General features: G+C 57.3%; 1 protein-coding gene across 1 annotated transcript; it reads left to right on the top strand.

The window, feature by feature from the left end:
• Window positions 1-94: 94 nt before the first annotated feature.
• Window positions 95-17,223, top strand: PRPF31 (pre-mRNA processing factor 31). The gene is made up of 14 exons (XM_060085275.1): window positions 95-156; window positions 3,289-3,473; window positions 3,562-3,622; window positions 6,896-6,979; window positions 7,584-7,681; window positions 8,268-8,374; window positions 9,066-9,235; window positions 11,438-11,595; window positions 12,795-12,884; window positions 14,452-14,579; window positions 14,667-14,739; window positions 15,371-15,499; window positions 15,599-15,697; window positions 16,815-17,223. The coding sequence occupies exons 2-14, from the start codon at window positions 3,297-3,299 to the stop codon at window positions 16,938-16,940; spliced, it is 1,500 nt and encodes a 499-aa protein (XP_059941258.1). The 5' UTR covers window positions 95-156; window positions 3,289-3,296; the 3' UTR covers window positions 16,941-17,223.
• Window positions 17,224-17,446: the final 223 nt, after the last annotated feature.

Below are 17,446 nucleotides of genomic sequence, written 5' to 3'. Positions count from 1 at the left end.
TTGTTGTTCCAAACGCATCCAGGAAAGACGCGGTGCAGGCGCCAATCAGAGCGCAGCTTTGCTTCGACGACGGCTCAAGGTTGAAACGTCATCAGTGAGCGTCGACCGCTGTTGGGAAGCTGATTTCCTAGAAACCGTCGTGCGAGAAGAGAAGGGGTGAGTGTGATGGAGACGAGGGAAGGGCGGGAGGTTGGCTTCCTGGGTCTGGGGGAGGAAGTGTGTAAGGAGAAAGGCGGGCCTTCGTAGACCGACTACCCAAAGGTCTCAAATGCTCCTACATTGTTACGGCTCTGGGGATATAGCGGCAGCAAAAAATCGTTGCCGGCCCTGTTAGCGCTTTGCATGGTGCCTTGGGAGACAGGCTTAATCAAGTAATTACTTAAATAATCACAAATGTGTGAAGTGCCTTAGGGTACACACAGGGCGTGCGGGGTGTATATCACCAAGCAATCTATCTACACTAGAGTGGGGTGCGTGGGTCAGGGAGCTGGAATATGAGAACTGAAGGCTGAAGAGGTGTTGAGCTGGTAAAAAGGGAGGGAAGGAAGACCTAAAGTGAGGGGAAGAAGTTGGTAAGCGAAAAAAGTGTGAGAAGGATTCAGGGGCATGGGGGATAGTGGCGGGGGCTGAGGCTGGAGAGGTTGGCTGGCATCAAGCGAGGTCGTGGTACCTACTCCGTGCCACGTGCTGCGCTGGGCGATGGAAATATTGTGCAATGAACAAAATGGACACGGTCCCTCCTTCCTTACAAACTTAAGCTTAATGGGGAAGATGGACATTAAACAAAATGTTAGAAATTTAGAGAATCTCAAGTGTTGAAGTGAACTAAAGGGTTCATAGGATGTATAACAGCAGGATAGCATCTAGTCTCAGGGTCAGAGATAATCCACGCTGCAAGAAATAATGTTTGTGCCCTTACTTTTGGGATGAACAAATAATATATCCAGAGAGCCGGAGAAAGGAAACCATAATGTGGTTGGTATAAGGATTAAATAAAGTTCATTCATTCATTTGCCCAATATTTCTTGAATACCTACAACGTGCTAGAGATTCTGCTAGATGGTGGAGATATAACAGTGAACAGACAGATAACCACCCCTGGTTTTGCTTACAGTTTAGTGGGGAAACAGAGAAGAGAGGATAAGAAAAGATACTTGAGTCTTACGTATGGAGAGCAGATCATGTCCAATAAAGGACGAGTTCCTCTTATTCAGAGAAAGCGAGAGTTTTGGAGAAAGGTGTGTGTGAGGTAACGTGGGTGCGTTTACAAGGAAAAGCTGTGTCTTATAAAGAGAAGTGAGTATAAAGGGGACATTGCATCTTAGGGAGAAAGGAGGGTATGAGGGGAGACTGAGCTCAGAGACAACCGAACATCCAGGGGTCCTAAACCGGCAGCTCAAGGACCAAATCTTTCCTGTAATCGTTTTAGTTTGGCCTGTGCCATGGTGGTCTGTTTAAATTAGCCACTTAAAAAGAAACTTTTCAAACTGGGAGGTTACACATAAAAATTCTGACTCTCTTACTTTTCTTTTTTTTTTTTTTTTTTTTTTTTAATATTTATTTATTTGGCTGCACTGGGTCCCAGTTGCAGCCAGTGGGATCCTTAGTTTCGGTATGTGGGCTCTTTTAGTTGCGGCATGTGGGATCTAGTTCCCTGACCAGGGATCGAACCCAGGCCCCCTGCCTTGGGAGCATGGAGCCCTAACCACTGGACCACCAGGGAAGTCCCTCTCTTACTTTTCTTGAAAAAAATTAGAAAACCTGGCAACATGGAGCCCGTGTTCCCACTGGCAGGGCGTGTCTGAAGTGTCGTGTCAGCTGAGCTTTCACATCAGGCATGATTCCCTAGCTCTCCAGACTCCAGTTGCCCAACCCCCAGCCTGCTTCACTCACTTATGTCACCCACTTAGCCTCTGCGGACATGGAAGTTTGCAGCCTCCGTTTGTCTTTCTGTAAATTTTATTTTATTTCTTTATTTTGGCTGCACCACGCAGCTTGCAGGATCTTAATTCCCCAGCAAGGGATTGAACCCGGGGCCACAGTAGTGAAAGCACCAAGTCCTAACCGCTGGATCATCAGGGAATTCCCCTGTTTTTTAATTTCTTTTTTAATTTCATTTTTTTATTGAAGTACAGTTGATTTACAATGTTGTGTTAGTTTCAGGTGCACAGCAAAGTGACTCAGTTATACATATACATATGTATCTATTCTTTTACAGACTCTTTTACCTTAAAGGTTATTACAAAATACTGAGTATAGTTCCCTGTGCTGTACAGTAGGTACTTGTTGGTTATCTGCTTTTTATATAGTAGTGTGTACATGTTGCATTTGTCTTTTTAAAAAAAAAATTTTATTGGTGTATAGTTGGTCTTCAATGCTGTGTTACTTTCTGCCGTATGGCAAAGTGAATCAGTTATACATATACATATATTCGCTCTTTTTTAGATTGTTTTCCCATATAGGTCCTTACAGAGTATCGGGTAGAGTTCCCTGTGCTCTACAGCAGGTTCTTACTAGTTATCTGTTTTATACATAGTCGTGTGTACGTGTCCATCCCAGTCTCACATTTATTCCTCCCCCCTTCCCCCTACATTTGTCTTATTGAAAGAGAAGAAGAACAGGAAGAGGGAGCGTTTCTTATTAAAAAAAAAAAAAAAAAGCACCAGGGAGGACAGGGTGGTGGGGATTGTACCTTGTAGAGTCGTGCTTCGCAGGCTTTTCCACTGCATGGGATTCACCGAAAATACTAATATTTGTACAGCACCTGGGGGTAGGAGCTGCTCATAGCACGAGGTGATTGGCCTGGAGGCTCTAGACATTTTAGGCCCCGCCTGGTTGTCCTGGTGGCTGAGGAGATCAGGATGTCTGTCACCCATTCGGGGCCCAACAGTTGGTGGGGAGGGGCCTCTGCTGGGGGGGGGGAAGGAAAGGATGTGAGGAGAGGTCTTATCAAGGGAGGGGATGTATCTTTTAAGTCTTAGCGAAGTGGTGGTGTGAGGGGTGTGCAGTGTCTTGTCCAGTGAAGTGAAGGTGAGAAGGGTGGGTAGTGTGAGTTATGACTGGAGACCATCTGGTTCTGGGAAGCGGGTTCATGGATTCATTCAGCAGGTGTTTACTGAGCATCTGTTATGTGCCAGGCACAGTTACGAGCTAGAGAGAAAAGCAAAAGAGTGTACCTGTGCTCATGGCGCCTGCATGCTGGTGAGGTTGATGGAGAAGGGCCAGCGCCACCGGGCAGGGGAGGCCTGTCCCAGTGATGAGTGGGAACCCCGCCCGCCCTCCCCGCAGGCCTCGGGATGTCTCTGGCCGACGAGCTGCTAGCTGACCTCGAGGAGGCGGCAGAAGAGGAGGAAGGAGGAAGCTACGGGGAGGAGGAGGAGGAGCCGGCGATCGAGGATGTGCAGGAGGAGACCCAGCTGGATCTTTCCGGAGATTCGGTCAAGAGCATCGCCAAGCTGTGGGACAGCAAGATGGTGAGAGCAGCTCCTGGGGGAGGACACGGGCAGCAGCTCCTTTGCCTGGAGAGTCCCGGGTTCTGACTGTCCGCTCCTCCCCGAACAGTTTGCAGAAATCATGATGAAGATTGAGGAGTATATCAGCAAGCAGGCCAGCGCTTCGGAAGGTACCTTCTCCCCGCCCGGCGCCCTCACCACGCCCACCCCGGCTCGTCTCCGGCCAGGCCCCTTGGCTCTTTCGCTGCTGCTGACTTTGGAAGTTGGCTCTTCCTCTCACCCTTTGCCAGAGCCCTCCTATTCTCTTCCATCCCAGCCCAGTCCCCTTCTCTCCTAAGAGTGTACTGCATTCTAAAACTGATCACTTCTTTCGAAGTTTTCTTTTTTTTTGGCCGCGCTGCGCAGCATGCGAGATCTTAATTCCCCGGCCGGGGATCAGACCCAGGCCTCCTGCAGTGGAAGCACAGAGTCCTACCCACTGGACCGCCAGGGAAGTCCCTAAAGCTGACACTTCTTTTTTTCCTTTTTTTGCGGTACGCGGGCCTCTCACTGTTGTGGCCTCTCGCATTGCGGAGCACAGGCTCTGGACGTGCAGGCTCAGCGGCCATGGCGCATGGGACCGGCCGCTCCGTGGCATGTGGGATCTTCCCGGACTGGGGCACAACCCGTGTCCCCTGCATCGGCAGGCGGACTCTCAACCACTGTGCCACCAGGGAAGCCCAAGCTGACACTTCTTTAGTCCCTGGTCTGTGCTGAGCGCTGCCTAATTGTGATAGGATTTATCTCAAGGCTTCCCAAACTTTATTGATAACCTGATCAGTTAGAGAGTTTTGCCACACCTGTAAAACACTTATTTCACTTTTTTTTTTTTTTTTTTTTTTTTTGCGGTACGCGGGCCTCTCACTGTTGCGGCCTCTCCTGTTGCGGAGCACGGGCTCTGGACGCACAGGCTCAATAGCCATGGCTCACAGGCCCAGCCGCTCCGCGGTATGTGGGATCTTCCCGGACCGGGGCACGAACACTGGTCCCCTGCATCGGCAGGCGGACTCTCAACCACTGCGCCACCAGGGAAGCCCTATTTCACATTTTTTTTTTTTTTTTTTTTTTTTTTTTTTTTTTGCGGTACGCGGGCCTCTCACTGTTGTGGCCTCCCCCGTTGCGGAGCACAGGCTCCGGACGCGCAGGCTCAGCGGCCATGGCTCACGGGCCCAGCCGCTCCGCGGCATATGGGATCCTCCCAGACCGGGGCACGAACCCGTATCCCCTGCATCGGCAGGCGGACTCCCAACCACTTGCGCCACCAGGGAGGCCCCCTATTTCACATTTTTAAATCCACATACTTTTTCCTTCAGTTTACCCAAGAAGGAAAGATATTGCCACTGTGGATGGAAAACTGGTATCATTTGGTAAATAGAAAGTAACCATGCAAATATAAAAAAGTATCCATAAAAATTATGAAAATCTCTCCTCACTTCTAACTCTGGGCAAAGCTGGGTTGTTCCTTGAGTGTTCAGACCAGCCCTAAGAGGACAATGCTGTCATCACCCCCGTTTTTCTTGGAAAGCTGTGGCTCTCGAGTGGAATTCCTAGGCAGCGGGAAGCCAAGGGAAGCTTTTTGGCACAGGAATGGTGTAGTCAGAGCAGAGTTTCAGGGAGACTCACTTGTTCCATCCTTTCTTTTTAAAATAATTAATTAATTAACTTGGCTGCGTTTGGTCTTCGTTGCTGCGCACGGGCCTTCTCTCTAGTTGCGGTGCGTGGGCTTCTCATTGTGGTGGCTTCTCTTGTGGAGCACGGGCTCTAGGCCTTCGGGCTTCAGTAGTTGTGGCTTCTGGGCTCAGTAGTTGTAGCTTGCGGGCTTAGCTGCTCCGCGGCATGAGGGATCTTCCCGGACCAGGGCTCGAACCCGTGTCCCCTGCATTGGCAGGCGGATTCTTAACCACTGTACCACCAGGGTTAAACTTTAAACCTTTAAAACTTTCTTTAAAGTTTTCCTGAGGTGCCCTGGGGGCCAGGGCTGTGTGGGCCTCTGCTCTCAGAACGCTCAGGGGCTGGCAGAGCAGTGACTGGTGGGCGGCGCCTGCTGGGATGGAGGGAGCCCGGGGCACGCGGGAGCGACAGGAGGAGCCGGCTGACCCTGCTGCGGTCAGGGGAGCACTGATGTCTCAGCTGGACTCTGAAGCATGAATACACATGACAGGCCAAGAACCGGGTGGCGGGGGGGTGTGCCCAGGGAAGGGGGGGTGCGCCCAGGGAAAGAGAGCTGCACCTGCAAAACCTTGGACGTCCATAGTGGTGGGGAGGCTGGCAAGGCACCAGACCCTGCAGGGTTTCAAATGCCAGGCCAGGGAGTCGTGGGGAATCATAAAAGTGACATTTCCTGGTGTGGGCCAGGCTCGGGGATTTTAAGTCAGACCCAGTCACACCCCGTGTCTGGTGGGGAAGGTGGACACGAAACACCTCAAACTGGGTGGTGATGGTGTCTAATGGATGTGGCGGGAGTGTGGCCGGAGCACAGAGGAGACGGCTGACCCCTCCTGAAAGGTGAGGGAGGGATTCTTAAGCGCCTTGTGAGTCTTAAGGGCATAGAGGCATTTGAGCATCAGGATTCAGAGCGCAGACTCAGGAGTCAGATCCCAGCTCTTCCATCTGCTGGCTTTGTGACATCAGGCCGTGTCCCTCCGTTTCTTTCTCGGCAACATTGGCCTGATTTAACACCAGCCTCCCTGGCTGGTTGTGGGTAAGAGAAGTTAATGCCCGTGAGGCACTTAGAACGGTGTCGTACGCCCAGAAAGTCCTGGGGGTGTCGGTTGCTCGTGATAATGCTATCACCATTATCATTATCGTCGTGAGTATTAGAGCTTGAAGGGTTTTCCAGAAACAGACACGAGGAAGGGATGTGCCAGGGAGAGGGAACAGCGTACTCAAAGGCCGCAAGAAGAGTGACGCAGGCCAAGTGTACAGGGCACCGTATTCAGTCCTTTAATGGCTGGAATGAAACAAAGCAGGGGTGTGATGAGAGGATGGGGCCAGGAAGGTGCAGAGAGCAGACGGGAGCCGCTGAGTCAGCAAGTGTCCCCGGAGCGACTGCAACGGGGCAGGCGCACCGGGGTGCAGCCACAGGAAACAGACCCCGTGCTTGTCCTCGCGGAGCTCCCAGCCTTTTGGGAGGCCTCAGACATCACTCTGGGTAACTGCGCTGTTAGTCTAAGGGGGTGGTGAGCCCAGGAGGGTTTAGGTCCAGGGCGAGATGGGGTCAAGTCTAGACTGGCCTGGAGGGAGAGATGGGAGGTTTGCAGATATGCAGACCTGCCCCCCAGTTTCCTCTTCAGCCCCTCCCTGCTCCCCTCCAGCTGCATCCCCAGTCTCCCTGAGCTGTGGGATCTGGGACGGGGTGGGTGCATAGACACACACCCAAACCAGGCTCTTTCTCATCCTCACAGTGATGGGACCGGTGGAGGCGGCCCCCGAGTACCGGGTCATCGTGGACGCCAACAACCTGACGGTGGAGATCGAGAACGAGCTGAGTGAGTGCCACAAGGGCAAGCAGAGACAGCCCTGCCCGGTGTCCCCCACAGCCTCCTCCCATCCCCAAGGGAGGGGCAGGCAGGCTCGCAGGCTGTCTTCCCTGCTGGCCTTTCCCGGGGTCCTGCCCCCAAGCCCCTGTATTAGCTGGAATCCAGGTTCAGCTGCTGTAACAAGTGGTTACGTGAGAAGGAAGCATATTTTCCTCTCATATGAAAGTCTGGATGAGGAGTCCAGGCTCTTTCTGTCTCATGTATCTGCCACCTGTTTCATGGTACAAGGTGACTGCCCACCTCCAGCCATCACCTCCACATCCTCGTCAGCAAAAAGACGGGAGAGAAGAGGAAGGCACATTTTTTTCCTTTGAGGGAGTGGCCTGGAAGTTGCACATGTGACTTCAGCTCACATCTTGTAGATCAGAACTAACTCCCATGGCTGCGTCCAGCCATAAGGGCAGCTGGGAAATGTAGCTTTGTGCTGCGTGTCCGTGAGCCCAGCTATAATTAGGGGTTTTGCTACTGAAGGAGGAAGGGGAAACAGGTACTGGGAGAGCCAGCAGAGTCTGCCTGCCCCTCATCGGGCTCCTCTCCGCCCTGTCACCCTTAGACATCATCCATAAGTTCATCCGGGATAAGTACTCGAAGCGATTCCCCGAACTGGAGTCTCTGGTCCCCAATGCACTGGATTACATCCGCACCGTCAAGGTAAATGGGAAGGAGGGGGCTCCCCGACTGCCACTAATGGGAAGGGGCGGCGGGGCCCTGCTCTCAGACCCCCCAGGTCTAAGGGGAAGGCTCCCCTCGCTCAGCCTTTGGCTGGAGACGGGATGAGGATCGGGGAAGCAGTCCTAAGTGCCAAGATCCCGAGATGGCCACAGGCCCTGGAGCATTCAGGGAACGAGAGGAGGCGAGCTGCAGAGGCTCTGGGTCTTAAGGGAAAGTGAAGGCGGGCTCACCAGTGCGCAGGGCCCCCCATGAGTCCAGGGGCAGATGGGGCCGGTGGCAGGGGATGCCCACCCAGGGAAGTGATGCGGTCAGACCCGCGCTCTGAGCGGCCATGGGCTGCAGGCCTGTGGCGGCAGCGGGTCTTCCCTGGGTGGCCCGTTTGCTCGGCGCTGCTTCCGGGTCAGCCCACATGGGGCAGACGGTGCGGATCCTTTGAGCAGCGGAGTTGCCGGGAGTGGGGGGAGGCAGGGGAGTGCCCTGGGGACAGGTCCGGTGGGTGCAGGAGCACGAGAGGTTCTAGAGCTTCCTGAGTCCCAGGCCCCTGTCCCGCCCTCTCGCCCCCTAGGAGCTGGGCAACAGCCTGGACAAGTGCAAGAACAACGAGAACCTGCAGCAGATCCTGACCAACGCCACCATCATGGTCGTGAGCGTCACTGCGTCTACCACCCAGGGGTGCGCGCAGGGGCCCCTCCGACGGCGCGCGGCGGTCTGGGCCAGCGGCATGGCCGTCAGTCTCAGGAGGATAGGGCCCTTCAGCTCGCAAGCCAGGCACCGTGCTGGGCTCGGGGCTACCCGGGCATGAGAAGCCAGCCTCGCCCGGGGTTTCGAGGGGGAGGCAAGGGGCAGGCCCGTCATTAGAAGTGTCCGTCTCTGGCGTGTCATCCCCTCGCTGGCTCTCCACCTGCCCCTCTGGTGTCCATGCTGCACCTAGGAGAAGGGGACTCCTGTCACCCCAGAGCAGAGCTCTGGAACGGTTGATCGCAGCGGTGACCGTGCTCCGAGGGAAGCGGCAGGGGGGTGGGCCGGGGTGGCCCGTGGAGTGTGGGGGGCCTCGGCGGGAGAGCGTTTCAGGAAGAGGGAGCGCCTGCAGAGGCCCGGCTCTGGCATGGCCTGGGCAGGGGCGCCTCCCCTAGGTGGAGACAGGACTGGGCAGTGAGGTGCCACCGAGGACTGGTTCCCGGCAGCCCTGGCTTCCAGGCCTCAGGGCCGGCAGGAGCGGTACCTGTGGTGAGGCTGCACACACGTGTGCGCACACACACACAGCTGGGAGGACGCGGGCTCCTGGGCCGCTCAGACGGGACATGCTGAAGCTCGAAGGTCGGGTCCGTCCCAGCCTCACCCCCACCCCGCCCCCACCCCGCAGGCAGCAGCTGTCAGAGGAGGAGCTGGAACGGCTGGAGGAGGCCTGCGACATGGCGCTGGAGCTCAACGCCTCCAAGCACCGAATCTACGAGTACGTGGAGTCGCGCATGTCCTTCATCGCGCCCAACCTCTCCATCATCATCGGGGCGTCCACCGCCGCCAAGATCATGGGTGAGGCCCATCCCCACGCAGTGATGGCCCCGCGGGCCATGTGACCTTGGGGAAGTCTGTTCCTCTTCTGTAAACTGGGGATTTGGCCCTGGGGCCCCAGGACCGTGTCCCCTCGCCCCCACCCTCTCATCTCTCCTGGAGACCACAGAGGTCAGCCAGCTTGCTCTTCACACAGACACGGAGAAAGGATGGGGGCCCTGAGCCTGGTCAGTACCCGCATCCCCGGCAGAGCTGGGGCCAGACAAGCCGCAAAGGGGAGAGGCGGCGTGGCTGGTGGAAATGCTGGGCATCCCAGCAGCTCCCAGCTCTGCCATGGGCCCAGCTCTCTGAGCCTCAGTATTCTCCACGAGACGGGGGCACTGGTCCTGGCAGTGGGTCCCTTCGTCCTCGGGGGCTCTCTGCGGCCTCAGAGTGCCCCCTCAGGCTCCTGGCCCCTTCAACCGAGAAACACTTCCTGGGGGAGTTTGATACAGCAGCCGTATTAGTCAGTTCAGGCTGCTGTAACAAAGTACCATAGACTCGACAACGGAGCTTTATCCTCTCACAGTCTGGAGGCTGGGAGACTGAGGTCAGGTGTCAGCACGGCTGGTTCCTTCTGGGGCCTCTCTCCTTGGTGTGTAGACGGCCACCTTTTCACTGCATCCTCATGTGGTCTTCCTTCCACGTGTGACTGTGTCCTAGTCTCCTCTCGTAAGGGCACCAGTCCTATTGGATTAGGGCCCATCCTGTGACATCATTTCACCTTGATCACCTGTTTGTTTTTTTAATTTGGTCACGCTGGGTCTTAGTTGTGGCAGGCGGGCTCCTTAATTGCGGCTCGCCAGCTCCTTAGTTGCGGCTCACCAGCTCCTTATTTGCAGCTCGCATGTGGGATCTAGTTCCCTGACCAGGGATCAAACCTGGGCCCCCTGCATTGGGAGCGCTGAGTCTTAACCACTGTGCCACCAGGGAGGTCCCTGATCACCTCTTTAAAGACCCTGTCTCCAAATACAGTCACGTTCTGAGGTGTGGGGATGGGAGGGCTAGGACTTCAGTGTGTGAATTTGGGGGGGGGACACAGTTCAGCGCATAACACAGTCTTGGAGGCAGGTGTGTGCAGAGTCGCAGGTAGAAGCAGTGGTGTCGGGGAAGGATAAGCTCGGGTGTGGATCCTGCTTCCCCCCTCGCTGACCTCACGTCTTTGGGCAAACAGTGTCACGTGCCTCAGTTTCCCCAGTGGCGATTGGGGGTTGTGCTAGTTTCCTGTGACTGCTGTACCAAATGACCACAAACCAAGAGGCTTGAATGACGCAGTTTATCATCTGACAGTTGTGGAGGTCAGAAGTCCACCATGGGCCTCACGGGGCTAAGATGAAAGTGTCGGCAGGGCTGCGGTCCTCTACGGTGGGTCAGGGGAGGAAGCCATTTCCCTGCCTTTTCCAGTTTCCAGGGGCACCTGCATCCCTTGGCTCGTGGCCCCTTCCTCTGTCTTGAAAGTCTCCTCTCGTGCCGCTCTGGCTCTGCTTTTCTCTCCCACTTTTAAGGACCCTCGTGATTACACTGAGCCCACCAGGACCCTCCAGGATAATCTCCCCTCCTCGGGGTCCTTAACTTACTCGTCTCTGCACAGTCCCTTTGACTGCATGTGGCACTGCAGTCGCAGGTTCCGGGGATGGTGCTGTCAAGTGACCATGGGGGCTGTTCTGCTCCCGCACAGGTGTTGGAGGCTTGTTTCAAGGACTCGTGTGTGTGATGAGACCATTTACCTAATCCTTAAAAGCGCCCAGCACAGGGCCCGGCACACAGCAATCCCACCTCAGAGGTAGAACTACTTACAGTGTTTACCTGCAGCTCCTCTTCCCTCCCTCATGCCCGCAGACACGCTCAAGGGAACCCAGAGGTGATTCACACCCGGGCCCTGTTGTCACGAGCCCACAGCGTGGTGAACACCACTCTAAGGCACAGAGCAGGGCTTGTGTGGCTTCGCGGACTTGGGTCAGGTTCCCACTGGGCCAGTCTGCTTGCTGTGTGCCTTTAGCAAAGTTGCTTCACCTCTCTGAGCCTCCTCCAAACCCCTCTTGGAGGTGGGACACGTCGGCCCTCCTTGGCGGGGCCGCCTCGGGGCTCCAACCAGAAACTCCCGTGAAGGTGCAGCACATAGCGAGCCCCCAGACAAACCCCCTCGCTCCTTCTGAGCCCCTCCCTCCCTCCATCCTGCTGCAGGGGTGGCCGGTGGCCTGACCAACCTCTCCAAGATGCCAGCCTGCAACATCATGCTGCTCGGGGCCCAGCGCAAGACGCTGTCCGGCTTCTCATCCACCTCAGTGCTGCCCCACACCGGCTACATCTACCACAGTGACATTGTGCAGTCCCTGCCCCCGGTGAGTCCCACCCACCCTGGAACCTTATGCTGTGCCCCAAAGGGCACCCCCCGCCCTCTGCTGCGCCTCGGGTCCCAAGGGTCTCTGCTGACGACAAGGGTCAGGACCCTGGAGGATGGGCCACACAGGGTGTACGAACAAGGACGCTGGAGCTGATAGGCCAGGTTGGAGTTCGGGCCCCCCTCAGGCTCCCCGTCTTTAAGTGGCGTGAACTGAACCTGCTTCATGGGGTCGAGACGAGGACTCACCCGTACGAAACACCTTGACATCAGGCCTCGCACGTAAAAAGCAACAGAAGCGTTAAGCTTATGAGTTCGGGGTTCCCAAGACCACGGTCAGGTTCAGTGGCCGCTAGAAGGACTCACAGCTCACCTCGAGCTGATCCACCCAGGATTACGGTTTATCACAGTGAGGGCACCCAGAGTAACGCTAGCCGAGGGGAAGGCACGAGGGCAGGGTCCAGAAGTCCTGAACGCGGCGCCGCCGGGAAGCCCAGCGGGGCCTCGGGGCTCAGTCTCTGCCGAGGCTCGGGGGCACAGACACGGCTGGGACCCTGTGACTCAGAGACCCCACCCTAGGTCACAGCGCTGTTCTCTGGTTTACCCAGGCCCCTGCCAGTGCAGATCACCACCCAGGAGCCAGGGCCAAGGCCAGACTTCTTAGGACAGGGTTAAATTCTCCTCTACGCCTAGCTGCTGCTGGCTTTCTATGTTATAATTATTACTGTTATTCTTCTCTTTGTTATTATTATTGCCGCCACTACCATTACTACTAGCCACCGAGACCTGGGGCTGTGGGTGTTACAGGTACCGTCTTGGTGTTTCTCAGAACTCGGCCCCTACCTTTCGTGGCACATGACACCATTTTTGGTGATACACGGATCTTGTAAATTTTAATCATAATGTAGGCATTTTCTCCGTATTTGATAATCCTCCATGTGTAGTAACGCAGTTCAGTCTGTAACTGTAACGCGTTATTACAGTAAAGGTGGTCGCGGTGGTAACTTGTTACTGTAACGCGTTATTACAGTAAAGGCGGTCGCGGTGGTAACTTGTTACTGTAACGCGTTATTACAGTAAAGGCGGTCGCGGTACAGGTGAAATGCTGACACGCAGAAATGGTGACGGTGGCTAGAGCTGTGGAAACGCTGGGATCCGATTGCATCCTCACACTGACTGCCTTCCTGTCCATTGCTCCAGGATCTCCGGCGGAAGGCGGCCCGGCTGGTGGCTGCCAAGTGCACGCTGGCAGCCCGAGTGGACAGTTTCCATGAGAGCACGGAGGGGAAGGTGAGGCGCGGGCGGCGTCTGTCCGGGTGGTATGTGGTCTGTCTCAGGGAGAGCTGTCAGTAGAGGACCCTGCACAGCGAGCGCTGTCCTAACGGGGCAGAGGCGGGGGTGTTTGTCGTGGCCCCTACTGAGGTCAGCGTCCCCTCCCGCTGCTGTACGAGTTTCCCGTTGCTGCTGCTGTGACAGATTACCGCAAGTTTAGTGGCCTAAAGCAACATGGGGTTACTGTCTTCGAGTTCTGTAGGTCAGAAGACCACAGCGGGTTCCCTGGCCTGAAATCAAGGTGTTGGCAGGGTTCATTCCTTCCGGAGGCTCAAGGGGAGGATAGCTCTGCTGCCTCTTGCAGCTTCCACAGGCCACCCGCATCCCTTGGCTTGTGGCCCCTTCCTCCATCTTCGAAGCCAGCATAGCATCTTCCCAGCTCTCTCTGACTCTGCTTCTGTCTTCATATCTCCTCTGACTCTTTTAAGGACCCAGTGATTACACTGGGTCCACACTGATCATCTAAGGCACCCTCTCCCCGTTTCCACATCCTTAACCCAGTCACGTCTGCAAAGTCCCTTTTGTCAGGTAAAGTGACACATTCACAGGGACCAGAGAGCTGGTTGTGGACACCTTTGGGGGAGGGGGAGGTATTTACCTGCCTACTACACCGGGATCTGACCCCTCTGCCAGAGCCGTCGTCGTGCACGTAATTGTTCCATCAACCCGTGTGCCTTGGCGGACTTGTTCTGGCAGAGTAGGTGTCTTCTGTCTTGTGCGTTATTGTTTTCCAAGCACCCACCCGGGCACCATGGGTTCCGGGGTTCAGCCTCTCTCTGACCCCTGGCCTGGATGCTGGGGGTACCGCAGTGAACCGCACAGACGAGAGCCCTGCCTCCGTGCCGTCTCCATTCTGACTGGGGGCGGGCCAAGAAGACACAAGCGGTAGATCTGCGGTGTGTCCGGGGTGCTGAGTAAAGGCTGGGAAGACAGATGCGGGGCATTGGGGGTGGCGAGGGAGGTGAGACGGATTAACCTGGAACTCAGGGAGGGCTTCTCCGAGGAGGTGAGGGTTTAACATAGACCTGAGTGCAGTTAGCATGCGAGTCCCATGGATGCTGGGGGGAAGGGTGTCTCAAGCAGAGGGAACAGTCGGTGCGCAGGCCCTGAGGCTGGCGGGATGGGGGCAGATCACGTGCAGCCTCTCGCACCCTGGGGAGAGCTTGGCCTCAGTGGGGGTGCTGAAAGGGGGCCGATTTGGGGTCCTTCCTGAACGAAGAGCCTGGCGGGGTTCTCGGGGTGTGACCGACTCCAGGGCATCGCCACTTACTGACGTGAGCAGAGCTGGGGCAGAGGGTGGGGAGCTGGCGCGGAGCTCTGTCTGGGCCGTTGCCTGTGGGGCACAGCGTTGAGAGGAGAGGGCTGAGCCTGCGATACAGTGTGGGAGCATCGCGTGGTAGGTGCAACTTAAACCTGCAGAGCCCAGAGGGTCGAGGTCCTCCAGGGCCACGTGGGAACGAGGGGGCCGGGCGGACAGGCCAGGCCCGAGGGAGCAGCTGCAGGACCCCCACCCCGTCCTCCCCAGGTGGGCTACGAGCTGAAGGATGAGATCGAGCGCAAGTTCGACAAGTGGCAGGAGCCGCCGCCCGTGAAGCAGGTGAAGCCGCTGCCCGCGCCCCTCGATGGGCAGCGTAAGAAGCGAGGCGGCCGCAGGTGGGGCCCGGGGACCAGTCGGGCCGGGCCGGAATGGGAAGGGAAGAGGCTTGCACCCTCACAGCTGACCCCCTGCCCTGTCCCCAGGTACCGCAAGATGAAGGAGCGGCTGGGGCTGACTGAGATCCGGAAGCAGGCCAACCGCATGAGCTTCGGGGAGGTCAGACCCCACCCCGCTGTGCCCCCGCCCCCTGCTGCATTCCTGCCTCTCCACCTGTGGCCATATCCCGTCCCCCCTCAGATCCGGGACAACGCCTTAGCCTCCTCCCTGGTCCCCCCGACCCCAGCATCCAGTCTCTCCCTGCCCCATCCACCCGGCACCGGCCCCCCTCGCCCCGAGGCTTCCCATCCACCCAGGCACTGGAGGCTGTTCAGTATCAGACCCCTGCAGGCCTCCCAGTCTCGTCCCCCACCCCCCGCCCCGCCCCGCCGTACATGCCCTTCCCCAGGCTCCACCCCTGCCAGGCTCTCGTTACCCGAGCATCACCCTACTGATCACCCTACTGATCCCGCAAGAACTAGCTCAGATGCCCTTTCATCAGTGAAACCCATTTCAGTTCTTACACCACACACATGCACACGCACATGCACACACACGCACACGCACGGCCCCTCTCGGCTGTGAGCTCAGGGAGCAGTAACGGGACCTGACTTCCTTGCTGGGGCCCCAGCAAGGCTCACTGCACTCGGGGTCCAGTAGGCGCCTGAATAGGGCCGGTCGATGGGGTGGGTGCCTGGGCCTCTGGCTGACTGAGGAGGCCGCTGGCACCGACGCCTTCCCCCCCGACCAGATCGAGGAGGACGCCTACCAGGAGGACCTGGGCTTCAGCCTGGGCCACCTGGGCAAGTCGGGCAGCGGGCGTGTGCGGCAGACACAGGTGAATGAGGCCACCAAGGCCAGGATCTCCAAGACGCTGCAGGTACGGCCGCGGGCGGGGGCGGGGGCTGAGAGTGAGGGGCTGTGGGCTTGGGCGCGTGGGCCCCAGCCACAGTCTGCGCCTCCCCGGCCCTCCCCACAGCGGACCCTGCAGAAGCAGAGCGTGGTGTACGGCGGGAAGTCCACCATCCGCGACCGCTCCTCGGGGACTGCTTCCAGCGTGGCCTTCACCCCACTCCAGGTACCGGCCCCCCTGGGCTCAGGAGGCCCAGGGAAACCCCTTCCCCTCCTGGGCTTCAGCTGCCTCGCCTGCGGAATGAGCACATGACAGGGCCCCTCTCAGGGCTGCCGTGGGGGGAGTGGGCACCGATGAAGCCCCTGAAGGGCGTATCTGGGTTCCCTGCACTCGGTGAAGTTACCAGGGACCAGTTGGTCTCTATGACCTTGAGTAGGCTCAGTCCCTCCCTGAGGCTCTGGGTCCCCACCTTCCAAGAGCCGGGTGGCTGGGGCCACCTCAGGGCCCCACACAGGAAAGGTCCTAGGTAGGTGGGCTGGGCAGTCAGGACCCCAGCCAACCACCAGAGCACAGGATGGAGCCAGGGCAGGTCACTCACCTGTCGGGTCTGTGCCTCGGTTTATTCACCCACCAAACAGTGCCGGTGTGGCCCTTGGGATCTGAGGAGCTCATTCCCTCCATCAGCAGGTGTCTGCTAAATTCCGATCGCTGTTGAAGGTGCCGGGACAAAGCCACAAAATAGAGACAGGAAGTTTTGCCCTCCCAGAGCTTAGGGGGTGGCAGGGGGACAGATAACTAAGATACATAGTGTGTTGGAAGGTGGAAAGTGCTGGAGACCGAAAGGACTAAGGGAGATGGGGAGCCTCCAGGGGAGGCCTCAGCGAGGAGATGAGAACCGCCGTGTGTAAAACATTCACAACAATGCCTGCCACGCGTCGGGTCCCCAGAGCTGGTCGTTAAATCCTCGGTGGGGTTGGTGCAATTTGTGCTGGGACTGCAGGCAAGCCACTTACTTCTGGGACTCAGTTTCCTTATTCAGGAACCGAACAGGATCAGCTGTTCTCCAACAGTGGTGTTTTTAAAATCTCCTGGGGAACCTGCTAAAAATTCAGATGCCCAGATCCTCCCCTCCTCCCCCACCCCCCGGCCCACAGAGTCAGAATCTCCCAAGGTGGGGGAGATTTGGGGGCTGTTTGCCCAGAGCCCAAGGACCACTGGGAAGAGCCCGTGGGCCCCTGACATTTCATGATTCCTTCGCTGGGAGCTGGGGGAGCTGGGCGGGGGGCATTGTTAGGGCCCAGGCCCATCTCCCCACCCCATCCCATCTCCCTCACCTGCCCAGGGCCTGGAGATTGTGAACCCACAAGCAGCGGAGAAGAAGGTGGCTGAGGCCAACCAGAAGTATTTCTCCAGCATGGCCGAGTTCCTCAAGGTCAAGGGTGAGAAGAGCGGCATCATGTCCACCTGAGGGGTGGCGCCCCGGGCCTTCTCCCGCTGAAGGGACACAGAGGCCCCACCTCTCTGAAGGGATGGGGGTCAGGATGGGGCTGGGAGGTTCCGGCAAGGAGAGCCGCCCCGTGCCGGCCGGTGCTGGGACTGTCCGGTGAGGCGCGGGAGAAGGCCCGGCCCCGGAGCACAGAGATCGCCGCCCCACTCAAACACACAGCCAGCCTTCATCACGCGTCTTCTTTATTTTAACCGGGAAAGGAAATACCTTTGGAATAAGTGCGATTAAAAGCACGTTATCAGGATCTGTCCTTGGCGAGTGATCGTTTGTCGAACACCTGGGCGATTTGAGGAGTCAGGGCTACGGGGTTCTGGGGGACAGAGCTTGGGCTCCCTGGAATCTGGATCCAACCCCGGGCCTGTCACCTCCTCATCGTGCAGCCCCGTGAAGAGAAGAGCCCTCTCCACCTCCAGGCCCCTTAGAGAACCCCGGTCGTTCTGACGCCCCAGCTTTCAATACAGGCCGTC

This window comes from Mesoplodon densirostris, chromosome 19, assembly GCF_025265405.1.
Source record: "Mesoplodon densirostris isolate mMesDen1 chromosome 19, mMesDen1 primary haplotype, whole genome shotgun sequence".
Taxonomy (NCBI): domain Eukaryota; kingdom Metazoa; phylum Chordata; class Mammalia; order Artiodactyla; family Ziphiidae; genus Mesoplodon; species Mesoplodon densirostris.
This window is presented reverse-complemented; position numbering and strand designations above follow the sequence as displayed.